The following is a 14,034-nucleotide window of genomic DNA, read 5'->3' as shown; positions in this document are numbered from 1 at the left end:
AATAGAGCTTTTTCTTTAAAAAAAAAAAACAAAAAAAACAATTAAATACTTTTTAAATTTCAAAATTACATTGCTAAGTATTTGTATATTAAAATATGTGGGCTTTCAGATTTGTTGAGAATAGTCAGTAGTAACATTAGTTTAAGGACAGTGTTTTGTCAAAGTATTACTTTAATGAATTTTAAAATTTTATTTTGATGAATTTTAGTTTAAAATGTATGATTCAGTAATTCATGTGAATCTTTCTTTTTTTATAGAGGACCCACAGACATGAATTATTTACTCCTCCAGTGATAGGTTCTTACCCTGATGAAACCGGAAGCAAATTCCAGGTTAGAACATTACCCTAGTTGTTTAGGGGGTATAACTATACAAGTTAAATATTTATTGCTTAATTCTAATTTATTAAAATTTAAATGAAAGTGAATCACTGGTAACTGTTTAACCAACTACTGACCTGTGCATGCTCACTGTTAATAAAGTCCATGCCCTGGGTCCTGGGTCCTACAAATCTCTAATAGAAGCTACCACTCCCGTCTTTGGGACAGGCCCTGAGACGATGGTAGCCCCCAGACAGTCTCTGGCTACTAACACAGATCCCTAGCCCTCTTGGTCTATTTGCTGGATATGACAATTGGCTTTCTGATCAACTATCAACATTAACCTTTCTCCCCTCACTCAGACTCCAAAATCCTGGTCTTTGTTCCAGCCCATCCCTCTAGTGACCACGACACACTTAGCTAAAACGTGCTCTATCCCTTAAAGTGAAAAGTTTACTTAAGGCAGTAAGGAAATAACAATTACAAGATAAATGAGATAGCACAGACAGGCCACAAGGGTGATGGGGCCTGAGGAGGAGGTGAGAGGGGGAATGTTTTCTGTCACACTCACTCCTCCCACTTTTAAACTCCTATACCCTTTGTTCCCTTTCATTCCAGCAACATACATAGTCACTGTCAGGGTTGTGGGGTCCAGCCCCCTGTTGGGCTCTGGGCTTAGCTCAGCATGGAGTCTGCTTGGGACTCTCTCCCTCTCCCTCTGCCCCTCCCTCCCTCAGTCTCTCTCCTTCCCACTCTCTCAAATAAATAAATAAATCTTTAGAAAAAAAAGAAAAGAAAGGCATCAGGAAGGTTCCCCCCCCCACCCCACCCCGCCCCACCCTGCTTAAGGAGGGAGAGGACATGGAGGGGAGGGGCAGAGGGAGGTGGAGAGAGAGAGAGAAAGAATCTTTTTTTTTTTTAAATTTAAATTTTTTTTTATAAACATATAATGTATTTTTAGCCCCAGGGGTACAGGTCTCTGAATCTCCAGGTTTACACACTTCATAGCACTCACCATAGCACATACCCTCCCCAATGTCCATAACCCCACGACCCTCTCCTGACTCTCCGACCTCCAGCAACCCTCAGTTTGTTCTGCAAGATTAAGAGTGAGAGAGAGAATCTTAAAACATCCATGCCCAGCACGGATCTCAGAACTCAGAGATCATGACCTGAGCCAAAATCAAGAGTCAGATTCTTAACCAACTGAGACACCCAGGTGCCTCAGAAAGGATTTAAAAAAAAAAAAATAGTATCCTAATTGTTACTGCCTTTAACCTAATGTTAAAAATATAATGGTCATATTGAGAATGTAAATAATAGTGACAACCTTTCAAAATACTAATATAACTTTTTTAATAGCCTTCTAATTTGCAAGAGGTAATAGTTAAATGAATAAAATTCTTTTCTACATTTTAAAGGTAAATGCACTTTATCATTATTCAGAATATAGTAGTTTCTCTCTATCCATGGGTAAAATGTTCTAAGACTCCCAGTGGATGCCTCAAACCACAGATAGTACCACAGCCTGTATGTACCATGTTTTTTTCCTACACATACATCTGTGATAAAGCTTAACTCATAAATTAGGCATAGGAAGAGATTCACAACAATAATTAACAAAACAGAACAATTATAACAATATACTGAAATAATTATGTGGATGTGGTCTCTGTGAAAATATCTTATTGTACTATACTCACCCTTCTTGTGATGATGTGAGATGATAAAATGCCTACATGTTGAGATAAAGTGAGGAGAATGATGTAAACATTATCATGTAACTTTAGAGGACTAGTCACCTTCTGACAATTCATCAGAAGGAGGACCATCTGCTCCTGGGCCACAGTTGACAGAGGGTAACTGAAATCACAAAAAGTGAAACTGTGGATAAGGGGAAACCTGCTGTAATATGGCATGAGACTTGAGTCATTGTTAAGTGCCTGAGTTGGTATTTTAGCTTTTTATAGGATAAATTCTATTTTCTGAGATTTATTTGATTTTCTACTGTTAAGTAGGTATAAATACTAAAATTTGCATTCAAAACTTTCTTATTTATAAAAAGATTGGTTTCTTCAAAAAACTTTAAGAATTTATTTTGTCTTACTTTAAGCTTAAGACAGTAGAAACCCTCTTGGGCAGTACGACCAAAATTGGAGATGTGATTGTTCTTGGAATGATAACCCAGTTAAAAGAGGTGAGTTAAACTTAGTAAGCATCCGGCTATTGTTTTCAGCCTCCGGACCAATGAAGTGCCAGTTACTATAGCGTTCCTGCAGAGGTACAGGGCCACACTGCTCATGGAAGGCTCCTTTCTCTGTTAGCAAGTAGCTTTTGCCTCCCCGTTCAGCTTCCTGAGGAGACATCCGGAAGAAGTGTCTCATATAGGCCACCCGTTAGCGTGGTTCAAAAGTAGTCCCCAGTGACCTCTGGTTGAGCCGAGAGGATAGAGGTTGTGAACAAGCAGGGCTGCAGACCACATCTTGGTCCCTCAGGGAGAGACAGTGTTGACTCTCTCAGGAGGAGGTACCTGGTGAGGCCCGCTGGGCAGCCTGCCAGCTCTCCTCTTGCCCTCGCTGAATTTGCAGTGGTTTCCGCATACCTGGGAGAGGCTGTCAGGTGATGAATCTGAGGCGACCAGACTAGCAAATGGAAATGCCTAGACCAGGAATTGCTCGTTTTTAAAAATCCACTGTACTCTACTATGTTCTGTTGTCAATGTTGTATTTTAATTATTTTGACCTAGTATTCATTTTTACGTAAATGTGGACATACTTCTTTTAACTTTTTCAGGGAAAATTTTTTCTGGAAGATCCTACAGGAACAGTACAACTGGATCTTAGTAAAGCTATATCCTTTATTTATTTATTTATTTATTTATTTGACTTAAGGTTTTCTTTATTGAGATTGATGATAGTTTTTAAAAATTTTTAAAAGATTTTTATTTAATTTGAGAGAGAGAGAGAGAGAGAGAGAAAGATCATGAGGAAGGAGGAAGGGCAGAGGGAGAGGGAGAAGCACACTCCTCCCTGAGCAGGAAGCCTAGTGTGGAACTCAATCCCAGGACCCTGGGATCATTACCTGAGCCGAAAGCAGATGTTTAATCAACTGAGCCATCCAAGTGCCCCTTCATTTTTATTTTTTTAAATCTTTGTTACATGAGTTGGGGATATTGATTATATATCATTCTCAAGTTAACCTGTTTGGGTTCCCACTGTAACTTACATATGGCGATGACGTAGCAATCAAGACCTAATCCTAGCCAGAGACAAGAAAATCTTTAATTCACTCTTATTTGGAGAATACAAACAAATCACTGAGGAAGTTTAGAACGTGCTAAGAATGATCCATACTGTCACTATTACCAAACTATGTGTTAGAATCAGACATGGGGCATTTAAACCTAAAATTTTTTAAGCTGTCATCTATTCACAGTTTCAAGTAAGAGGACTTTGAATTTATTGTTTAGATAGGCCTTTGGGCCCAGAATGTGTATTGACTTTATCATCACCTCAGTCACAGAAATATTTTCCTCAACTGTTGTGTACCAGTTCCACAGTGGCTTGTACACTGAGTCATGCTTTGTCTTAGCAGAAGGTAAGTCAGTATGCTTTTTTCCTGTCCTCCTCATGCTACCATAAAAGCATTTCTATGTTGGTTAAAATATATTAACATGGTATAATTTGGGAGAATATTGCTTATGAGTGTATACTTTTGACAACATTAAATAACTCTCAGAGTGGTAAATGGGCCTGGAGTTTATTTTTGGGGTGATAAAAACATTCCAAAATCAGTGGTGATGCTTGTACAACTTGTGAATATACTAAAAAACCACTGAATTATATACTTTAAAGGGTAAAGTGTAATGACATGTGAATTACATCTTAATAAAGTTGAAAAAAAACACACCCCAGATTTTATATAGGGTCATAAAATGAAGCATTTCCTAATCTTTGTACCTTATCTCTCTGTACTCTAACATCTATTGTGAAGTTAAGAAGTGGGAAGTTTTACATCTGAATCTATTTCTGTTTCACAACTTTTTAAATATAGAACTAGACTCTCTTGGGCTCTGAAGCTGTCATGTAGCTTGATGGGACTGGCAAATTCTATAGTTACTTGACAGAGGGTGAGACAAAAGTTTAGCAATTGCTTTGTGATCCACAGTTTCTTCCTCTCAAACAAGAAGAATTGGACAAATAAAAGTGATTTATTACTTATCTTTTTTCAGGTTGGTTTGAAGATCAGGTGTTTCATGTCAATGCCTTCGGATTTCCACCCACGGAACCTTCTAGTACTACTAGGTATAAGATGTTTGACTGCAGTTCTATGGGAATTTTGGAATTGTGACAGTAGTGAATGTCAGATAGGATATCATATCTCAGTTATTACAAGGGCTCAGGCTTTGTGTCAGATGCAAAGAGTAATAGACAGTGAGAGTTAGCAGACTAGGCTGTGTATGTAACTGAAAACTGCACGTTGATTCCTGATGACTTGCAGTCTTATTTCCATGCCTTGGCTTTTTATAGGAAAGATTTCTAGTCTTCCTGTCTCTCTTATCTATAGGGTTGATGAGAAGTTCAACTGAAATAAGAGATAGGGTAACAGAGGAAGATAATTTTCATGTTACTCTAAAGCCTTGTTTTGTTTGCTACAGGGAGGCTCCCCACTTGCTAATTATTTATTTTAAAATATTTGCTTTAGTCAGTTTTAAAAGACTCAGGTATAACCTATTAAGTATTTATTTACTGTTTTTGTATTTCTTATTTTAGGACATTTAAATAAACTTGTTTGCTTTTCAAGTGTTACAAATAGTGTATTTTCATGGTATTATGTACACTGAGGGGGAAAATAACCTCATTAGAAATAGAAAGAAGCTAAAATTGTAAAATTATTAGAGAAACATCTCCAAAAAGGGGCACCTGGCTGCCTTGGTCAGTGGAGCATGCGATTCTTGATCTGTAGAGATTACTTACACATAAAATCTTAAAAAAAGAAAAAGAAAAAGAAAAGAAAAACATTTCCAACAGAAAACAGGCTAGAGGCTAATATTGTATCATAATTACCTAGGGCATACTATGGAAATGTGAATTTTTTTGGAGGGCCTTCTAATACATCTGTGAAGACTTCTGCAAAATTAAAACAACTAGAAGAAGAGAATAAAGATGCCATGTTTGTGTTTATATCTGATGTTTGGTTAGACCAAGGAGAAGTGTTGGGCAAACTTCACACCATGTTTTCTGGTAGGTGCCATTCTTTTCTACTCTTTTGAACTCAGTACAAGGGGTTATGTCCTAACACTAAATTGTTAAAAAAAGTATCTTTTTGAGTAGTCTATTTTCTTGTAAATGTTGATTTAGCAGTGAGCTGTTTTAAATGAGACCACCTTAAAGACTTAAGTTTTTACATTTGAAAAATTACCCTGTGTGTGTAATCATGAAAAATAAGAATTAGTCCTAAGTATAGTATAAGAATGGATAAGAGTTTGGGCCTTGGAGTCTGACAGAAGTGGATTTAAATTGCAGCCTGAGACCTTGGGCAGGTTACTTAATCTCTCTCTTAGCTTATAGGGAGGTTGTGAAAATCAAGCCATTGCAGGGCCTGGCATATAGTAAGTCCTCAATAAATGGGCAGCATTGCTACAATTATTTAAAAATAATAGTTGTTGGGGCGCCTGGGTGGCTCAGTGGGTTAAAGACTCTGCCTTCGGCTCAGGTCATGATCCCAGGGTCTTGGGATGGAGCCTGCACTAGGCTCTCTGCTCAGCAGGGAGCCTGCTTCCTCCTCTCTCTTTGTCTGCCTCTCTGCCTGCTTGAGATCTCTGTCAGTCAAATAAATAAATAAAATCTTAAAAAAAATAAAAATAATAGTTATTAAAATAAGTTATTATTAAGCTTGTAAGTTTTTGTTATTAAAAATTCATGGTTACGGGTGCCTGGGTGGCTCAATGGCTTAAAGCCTCTGCCTTCAGCTCAGGTCATGATCCCAGGGTCCTGGGATCGAGCCCCACATGGGGCTCTCTGCTCAGTAGGGGGCCTGCTTCCTCCTCTCTCTCTGCCTGCCTCTCTGCCTACTTGTGATCTGTCTGTCAAATAAATAAATAAAATCTTAAAAAAAAATAAAAAGCAAAACAAAATAAAAAAAAAACCGTCATAGTTAAAGGGTTTTTAGTCTGATTTCTAGACTCAGAAACTGATACTCATTTTATTCTCTTATTTTTAGGTTATTCACCAGCACCTCCAACCTGCTTTATACTGTGTGGTAATTTTTCCTCTGCACCATATGGAAAAAATCAAGTTCAAGTTTTGAAAGGTATTGAAGCTCTACTGAATAAGTGTTTCTACCTTTATATAAACTAAACCGATAAGAAGTAATCTATAATATTTTAATTTCATTCAAAAGATATAGGATTGTATCTAATCAAATATAATTTGATATTTATGTGCATTCAAATTAAATTTTATATCCCTTTAAAATTTTAGATTCCTTAAAAACTTTGGCAGACATAATATGTGAATATCCAAATATCCACCAAAGGTAATATTTCTACTGCTATTTTTTTTTTTAAAGATTTTATTTATTTATTTGACAGAGAGAAATCACAAGTAGGCAGAGAGGCAGACAGAGAGAGAGGAGGAAGCAGGCTCCCTGCTGAGCAGAAAGCCCGATGTGGGGCTCGAACCCAGGACCTGGGATCATGACCTGCGCTGAAGGCAGCGGCTTAACCCACTGAGCCACGCAGGCGCCCCTCTACTGCTATTTTTTTAAAGTTTTTTTTTTTTTTTTAACAAAAAATGAATTCTAAGTTTGATATCCATGATTATTAAGAAATGAATGGGGGGGCGCCTGGGTGGCTCAGTGGGTTGGGCCTCTGCCTTCAGCTCGGGTCATGATCTCGGGGTCCTGGGATAGAGCCCCGCATCGGGCTCTCTGCTCAGCAGGGAGCCTGCTTCCCCCTCTCTCTCTGCCTGCCTCTCTGCCTACTTGTAATCTCTGTCAAATAAATAAATAAAATCTTAAAAAAAAACCAAAAAGAAATGAATGGAAGAGGGGCGCCTGGGTGGCTCAGTGGGTTAAAGCCTCTGCCTTCAGCTCAGGTCATGATCTCAGGGTCCTGGGATAGAGCCCCGCATTGGGCTCTCTGCTCAGCAAGGAGCCTGCTTCCCCGTCTCTCTCTGCCTGCCTCTCTGCCTGCCTCTCTGCCTACTTGAAATCTCTCTCTCTGTCAAATAAAAAAAAAAAAAGAAAGAAATGAATGGAAGAAAAAATTGAGAAAATTAGTATGCTATGAGAGAAAATTATCCTTACATTGTGATAATATATGTTATACTGTACTAGAGATTTATAGTGAAAAATATTAAAAGGAAGAGTGATACTTTCAACTATATTTTGAATTTCTTGGTGACATTAAGTAGCTATAGCTACACTCTTCAATATGATAGTCACTTGCCACATGTGTCTCTTTAAATTTAAAACTATATTATTTATAGTTAAATATAATTTAAAATTCACTCACACTAGCCATAATTCAAGCACTCAGTAATTGGACAGTGTAGATACAGGCATTTCCATCACTACCAAAAGGTCTGTTGGACACTGTTAGTCTGGAGATTTTTAGTAATTTATTAAAATGCATGAAATTTAAAAAATATTAAAAATTCATTATTGAATTAAAGGCAATAACTTGGCTTTAGACTGTTGGATAGTGTTACAGTAATTTTTTTTTTTTTTTAATGAATTTGTTGAATTTTGCTGTAGTAGTCGTTTTGTGTTTGTACCTGGTCCAGAGGATCCGGGATTTGGTTCCATCTTACCAAGGTAAGTTTTGTTTAGGTTTTTCTAACAATAAAAAAAATTACACAATTCAAAGATATATTCTAACCACCTAAATTGTTTTTATAGACCACCACTTGCTGAAAGCATCACTAATGAATTCAGACAAAGAGTACCATTTTCAGTTTTTACTACTAATCCTTGCAGGTAAATATTACCATTTTGTGTTACACTTTTTTTTTTTTCTTTCATTTCAAAATTAAGTTGATTCTTAAACTGTGTCTCTAAACTTTGACTACTGTGAATAAAGAGAAAATTTCTCTTCATTTTAGGTTTCTTTTTTAGGGTTTTTTTTAAAGATTTTATTTATTGGGGCGCCTGGGTAGCTCGGTCATTAAGCATCTGCCTTCAGTTCAGGTCATGATCCTAGGGTCTTGGGATTGAGCCCTGTATCAGGCTCCCTGTTAAGCAGGGAGCCTGCTTCTCCCCTTCCCACTCTCTGCTTGTGTTCCCTCTCTCGCTGAATCTGTCAAATAAATAAAGTTTTAAAAAATTTTTTTGAGGGGCGCCTGGGCGGCTCAGTGGGTTAAGCCGCTGCCTTCGGCTCAGGTCATGATCTCAGGGTCCTGGGATCGAGCCCCACATCGGGCTCTCAGCTCAGCAGGGAGCCTGCTTCCTCCTCTCTCTCTGCCTGCCTCTCTGCCTGCTTGTGATCTCTCTCTGTCAAATAAATAAATAAAATCTTTAAAAAAAAAAAAATTTTTTTTTGAAAAAAAGATTTTATTTAATGTCGGGGGGCACAAGAAGGGAGAGCAGCAGGCAGAGGGAGAAGCAGGCTCCCTGCTGAGCAAGGAGCCTGATGTGGGACTTGATCCCGGGACACTGGGATCATGACCTGAGCCTAAGGCACAGGCTTAACTGACTGAGCGACCCAGGCATCCAGGTTTCTCAAAACTTTAAAAATATTTTAATATGATTTAATTCACTAATAATGAATTTAGAAGCTGAAAAACAGATGGAGATCTAAAAATTGATAGACTCATCTCACATCCTTTAAGAAAAGTTACGGTGGAAAAGTGAAAAGATGATGCATTTACTATATGTGTCGCTCACTGTAATCTTAGGCTGTTACCCTAGTCCTTGGTTCTCCTCTCTTTTCTGCCTACATTCGCTCCTTTGGTGACCTATCTACTCCCACCTGTGTATTGCCATGTCAACTCCCAACCTGTTCTTTACCCTTGTCAGAGTTTGTGGCACCTTTATCCTTCCAGTCACTCAGGCCAAGAACTTTTGGGTTTCTCTCACATGTAGTTTTTCAGGAAGTCCTTGAAAATTTTGAAGGAAGACTTCAAAGTATATGCAGGACCTGGCTGCTTCTTCCCACCTCCTCCTCTGTCACCCTCTACCATCTTCTCTAGCCTGGATTACTGTGGTAGCCTCCTAGTTGCTCTGGAGCTTTTCCCTCTGCCCTCCTTTTCTAGTCTATTCTTTTTTTTTTTTTTTTTTTTTTTTTTTTTTAAAACAAAAATCACCATTCAATTTATTTGGCAACAGTTTAGAAATCTCAACATTTTTGTCAAGGTAGACGATGAAAACGAGGAAAGCTATAATCAGTGGAAGAGGAAGACCTGATTTCCCAGTGTATCAGGGTCAGGAGACCCAAGTCTGCCAGCATTCCATTGTGTGTGGGGGGTCATACTCCTCACTACCACCCCAAGGAAAGTGATCACCTGTAGCAGATTTTTTTTTTTTATTTTTTTTTTAATTTTTTTTTCAGCATAACAGTATTCATTATTTTTGCACCACACCCAGTGCTCCATGCAATCCGTGCCCTCTACAATACCCACCACCTGGTGCCCCAACCTCCCACCCTCTAGTCTATTCTTAACAAGGTGTCAGAGTGATCCTTTGACACACAGGCACATCACATCATCCTTACTGATCCTGAAAGATAGGACCCCCTCCTGCCATTCAGTGACAGCCCACATCACAGTAGTAGTCAGGGCCCTGTGTGATCTAGCCTCCTGTTCCCGCTCCGATTTCCTCTCTTCCTCATTTATTCCAGGCACTACAGCCTCCTTTCTGTTCCTCAGACATGCCAGACCTGTTCCATCTTGGGGCCTCTGCTGTCCCTGCTCTCCTGGCCTGCACGGCGTTCTTCCTCTGCGTATCTGCTTGATTGACTCTCTCGCCTCCTTCAAGTCTGTGTTCAAATCAGACTCTGTTACCAGCCTACCAGTTTTGATCATCTCTTTTCATAGCTCAGCCCTGTGGCCCTTCTCTCCTCACAAATGGTCCCTAATAGCCTGTTTTTCTTTTTCCCATACACTTAATTATTTCCCAATATCCTTATATAGTTATCATGTTTATTGTTTATTTTCTCAGACTGCCCTGCCCCCATTAGAATATAAACTGCATGAGGACTGGGATCTTTTTGTTTTGTTCCTTCATCCCTAGAATGGTGCCAGACACCTACGAAGAGCTCAACAGATCACTGTTGAATGAGTGGATTAATAGATTTTAGCTGCATTTCTGCTATGGTAAACAGTGGGAAGGGAGAATGGCTTTGTATCATGAAATATTTTGCCTTTTAAACTATCTCATATTTTCTCCTGAGGAAGTCAAATTCAACTATCATTTTCATTTCAGAATTCAGTATTGTACACAAGAAATTATTGTCTTTCGTGAAGACTTAGTGAATAAAATGTGCAGAAACTGTGTCCGTTCCCCGAGCAGCAATTTGGATATTCCTAATCATGTAAGTTGAGTCTTTATTAAACTATCTTAAGAGTTGCAGTATATAAAATACTGTTATGTCACTTAATAATTTGCCCTTTTATGTTTATTTATGGTTCAAATTGATCCGAACATACTTTGGTCAGTAAGTTAATTTTTGTTACTAAGTCAGTGTTTCTCAACTGTCTTACTGAAGTCTGCCTAATGGGCAGAGGGAAACCTAGAATGAACAGGAAATTTCTTTGACGCTTCCTATTTTGCTTTTAAAACTCATAAATCTTACATTGTCCTTCAAATATATGTATATTTGTTTTAAAAAGATGTTTCTATTCTTCACATTCATTATATGATACGTCCACATTAGGAGGATGTGTAGTGTTTATCTTGTGGCTTCAAGGTTCCCTGACATAAACTTGTCAGTCCCTGGTTTCATGTACCCCCTGTACCACTTTGGGAAATGTGAAAGTAGATCATACAGAGCATTTTTAGTATTTATTTTATAACATTAATGTTTATGTAGGCTGTTTATCTATTCTTGGCATTACTCAAGCTGTGGAATTATTTTTAGATGAACATAATTATAATTAGTAGCTGAGTTTATTATACAGCTATAAGTACAGTTGCTCCAATATGACTGTTTGGGGGAGTAGCTTTTTTTTTTTTTTAAGATTTTATTTATTTATTTATTTGTTTGTTTGTCAGAGAGAGAGAGAGCACAAGCAGGCAGAGTGGCAGGCAGAGGCAGAGAGAGAAGCAGGCTCCCCACCGAGCAAGGAGCCCAATGCAGGACTCGCTCCCAGGATCCCGGGATCATGACCTGAGCCAAAGGCAGAGGCCTAACCAACTGAGCCACCCAGGTGTCCTGGGGGGGGGGAGTAGCTTTTATGACATATGGTATTAAATGAAAACTTAGAGATTTTTCCTAAAATACAGGATAGTTAATTCCATTTCATTTTTTCCCCAAGATTTTATTTATTTGAGAGAGAGCGAGCAAGAGTGGTGGGGAGGGGCAGAGGGAGAGAAAGAAGCATACTGTGCACCGAGCAGGAAGCCTGACCTGGCACTCCATCCCAGGACCCTGAGATCATGACCTGAGCCAAAGACACTTAATGGACTGAGTCACCTGGGCACCCCTTGTTTCATTTCATATCAGTATTTCTTAAAGCTCTGTGATTCAAAGTCTCCCTAATTGTTTCTCAAATTTTCTAAGTCCTTTTGGTAAATAATATTTAATTTAAAATGATTTGTTAGCAATTTTAATTTTTACAAATGAACTGACATTTGTTTTATACCATTCTTTTTTAGTTTGTAAAGACTATCTTATCCCAAGGTCACCTGACTCCTCTACCTCTTTATGTCTGCCCAGTGTACTGGGCATATGACTATGCTTTGAGAGTGTACCCTGTGCCTGATCTTCTTGTCATCGCGGATAAATACGATCCTTTTACTCTCACCAATACAGAATGCCTCTGCATAAACCCTGTAAGAACATAGTTAATGTTATATAGTCATAGTTTGTCAAGATTAGAGTGTTATTTCTTTAAACTTAAAAAATATGTATTTAGTAAGATTATTGTTGTATAAAAATGTACTATTAGTGAAACATTGAGTTAATTTAGTATACACAGAAAGTTCTTCAACATTCAGGAAAGCATAGGATGGTAAAGTAATGCGACTTTTAAAAAAAAGTACACCAAAGCATATAAATCTAAATGCATATTTTCCCCTTCATAGTTAACTGCCTTGAGATTCCTTTCTGGGAACTGCTTTCAGAGCCTCTGTCTCATTCTCTTTAAATATATTAATGTCCTTTGTGAATGATTTTGATTTTTGGAAATATGTGCAAGTCCCAGAAATGTGTAAGCCTGATGAATATGGAAATTCTTACTGGGACATAATTTCTACAGAAGTATGATTGCCTTTTCAAGTTTTGGGAATAAGTACTGCATAAACATTGTTGATGTGAAACAAAATATCTTCACTAGTGATATTTAAACTGTATGTTTCCTTGATTCTTGTGAATTTTAGACTGTAATACTTTTTTTTGTTTCATCTAGGTCATTTCTAGAAACATCATGACTTACTGTTGGTTACCGCTTTCCTCAAACACTCTTTGTCCAACTCCCTCTAAGAGAGGGTTTCTCAACCATGGAACTATTGATATTTTGAACCAAATAATTTTACTGTGGGCCACTGTCCCTGGCATCGTAGGGCAACTGTGCAGCATCTAGCCTCTCATCCCTACATGCCAGTGGCAGCCCCCAGTTGTAACAAACAAAAATGTCTTAGGATATTTGCCAAATGTCCCCTAGGGATGACATTATCTGTGGTTGAAAACTGCTCTAAGGATGAGCACAGTCAATGGATTTGGTTTCACGGTTTAAAACTTACGGCCTGATTTTTTTAGAATCTTTATTCACTTTCCAATATTCTTTCACAATAAGGCTATTTCTTTATTTAAATTTAACTCTTTGGCTGTTCTCATAGTTAATGCTTTATTTGATAACACCTTATTTCTGAATTTTTCCACTTCGTCTTCCTGTCAGCCAGTAAACAACCATCTCTTACACCAACATTGTATCCTTTTTTACTTTATACCTTTTGAGCAAACCTAAAACTTTTCACATTGCTTCATCCCTTCTTCTTTTTTTTTTTTTTTTAAAGATTTGTTTATTTTAGAGGGAGAGTAAGAGAGCATGAGTAGGGGGAGGGACAGAGGGAGAGTATCTTCAAGCAGCTCCCCACCGAGTGCGGAGCCCAATGTGGGGCCCAATCCCCGGCCCAATCCCACCACCCAGGAGATCACTACCCGAGCCAAAATTGAGTCAGATGCCCAACTAACAGGCACCCTGCTTCATCCCTTCTTGATACTTACTCACCCTAACGAATGCCTGCAATGGACCAGACATTGAGTTAGTGCCAGGGACACAGAGCCTGAAATGAACAGACAATCTCTGCCCTAGAGTTTAGTAGACACACAGTTGTGTTACTGCTCAGTTGCTTTGGGGGCACATCCGGGGGCCATCAGTGCCGATTTTCACTGCAGAGAGGGGCAGGAAAGCTTTCCTGAATGTGATGTTCAAGTGTCTTATGTTCATATAGCATCACACGGTACTGTCTCTTACACTGAGTATTTCTTACTCCTAAGCATTTCCAGTTACATCTGTTAGTGTAAGACTCTCTAGCCAACTAGAAAGACTTGCTT

The 14,034-nt window shown here is 38.4% G+C and overlaps 2 protein-coding genes across 3 annotated transcripts in view; one reads left to right on the top strand and one right to left on the bottom strand.

Annotated features, from left to right (window-relative positions):
* The window catches only part of KLHDC1 (kelch domain containing 1), a 94,583-nt gene that overhangs the window by 70,114 nt on the left and 10,435 nt on the right, over positions 1–14,034 (bottom strand). The gene's annotated exons all lie outside the window — the stretch shown is intronic.
* Positions 1–14,034, top strand: part of POLE2 (DNA polymerase epsilon 2, accessory subunit) — a 29,863-nt gene that overhangs the window by 11,331 nt on the left and 4,498 nt on the right. The window contains exons 6-17 of one of the 2 annotated variants that reach the window (XM_047735478.1): positions 258–332; positions 2,434–2,517; positions 3,114–3,170; positions 3,869–3,917; positions 4,552–4,624; positions 5,391–5,563; positions 6,543–6,632; positions 6,803–6,857; positions 8,082–8,138; positions 8,223–8,300; positions 10,743–10,851; positions 12,135–12,311. In XM_047735478.1, coding sequence (XP_047591434.1) covers positions 258–332; positions 2,434–2,517; positions 3,114–3,170; positions 3,869–3,917; positions 4,552–4,624; positions 5,391–5,563; positions 6,543–6,632; positions 6,803–6,857; positions 8,082–8,138; positions 8,223–8,300; positions 10,743–10,851; positions 12,135–12,311 — 1,077 coding nt within the window. Of the gene's footprint in view, positions 1–257; positions 333–2,433; positions 2,518–3,113; positions 3,171–3,868; positions 3,918–4,551; positions 4,625–5,390; positions 5,564–6,542; positions 6,633–6,802; positions 6,858–8,078; positions 8,139–8,222; positions 8,301–10,742; positions 10,852–12,134; positions 12,312–14,034 lie in introns of both variants that reach the window. The other variant, XM_047735477.1, reaches the window with a different exon arrangement.

The sequence above is a fragment of the Lutra lutra genome, chromosome 7, assembly GCF_902655055.1.
Source record: "Lutra lutra chromosome 7, mLutLut1.2, whole genome shotgun sequence".
Classification (NCBI taxonomy): domain Eukaryota; kingdom Metazoa; phylum Chordata; class Mammalia; order Carnivora; family Mustelidae; genus Lutra; species Lutra lutra.
This window is presented reverse-complemented; position numbering and strand designations above follow the sequence as displayed.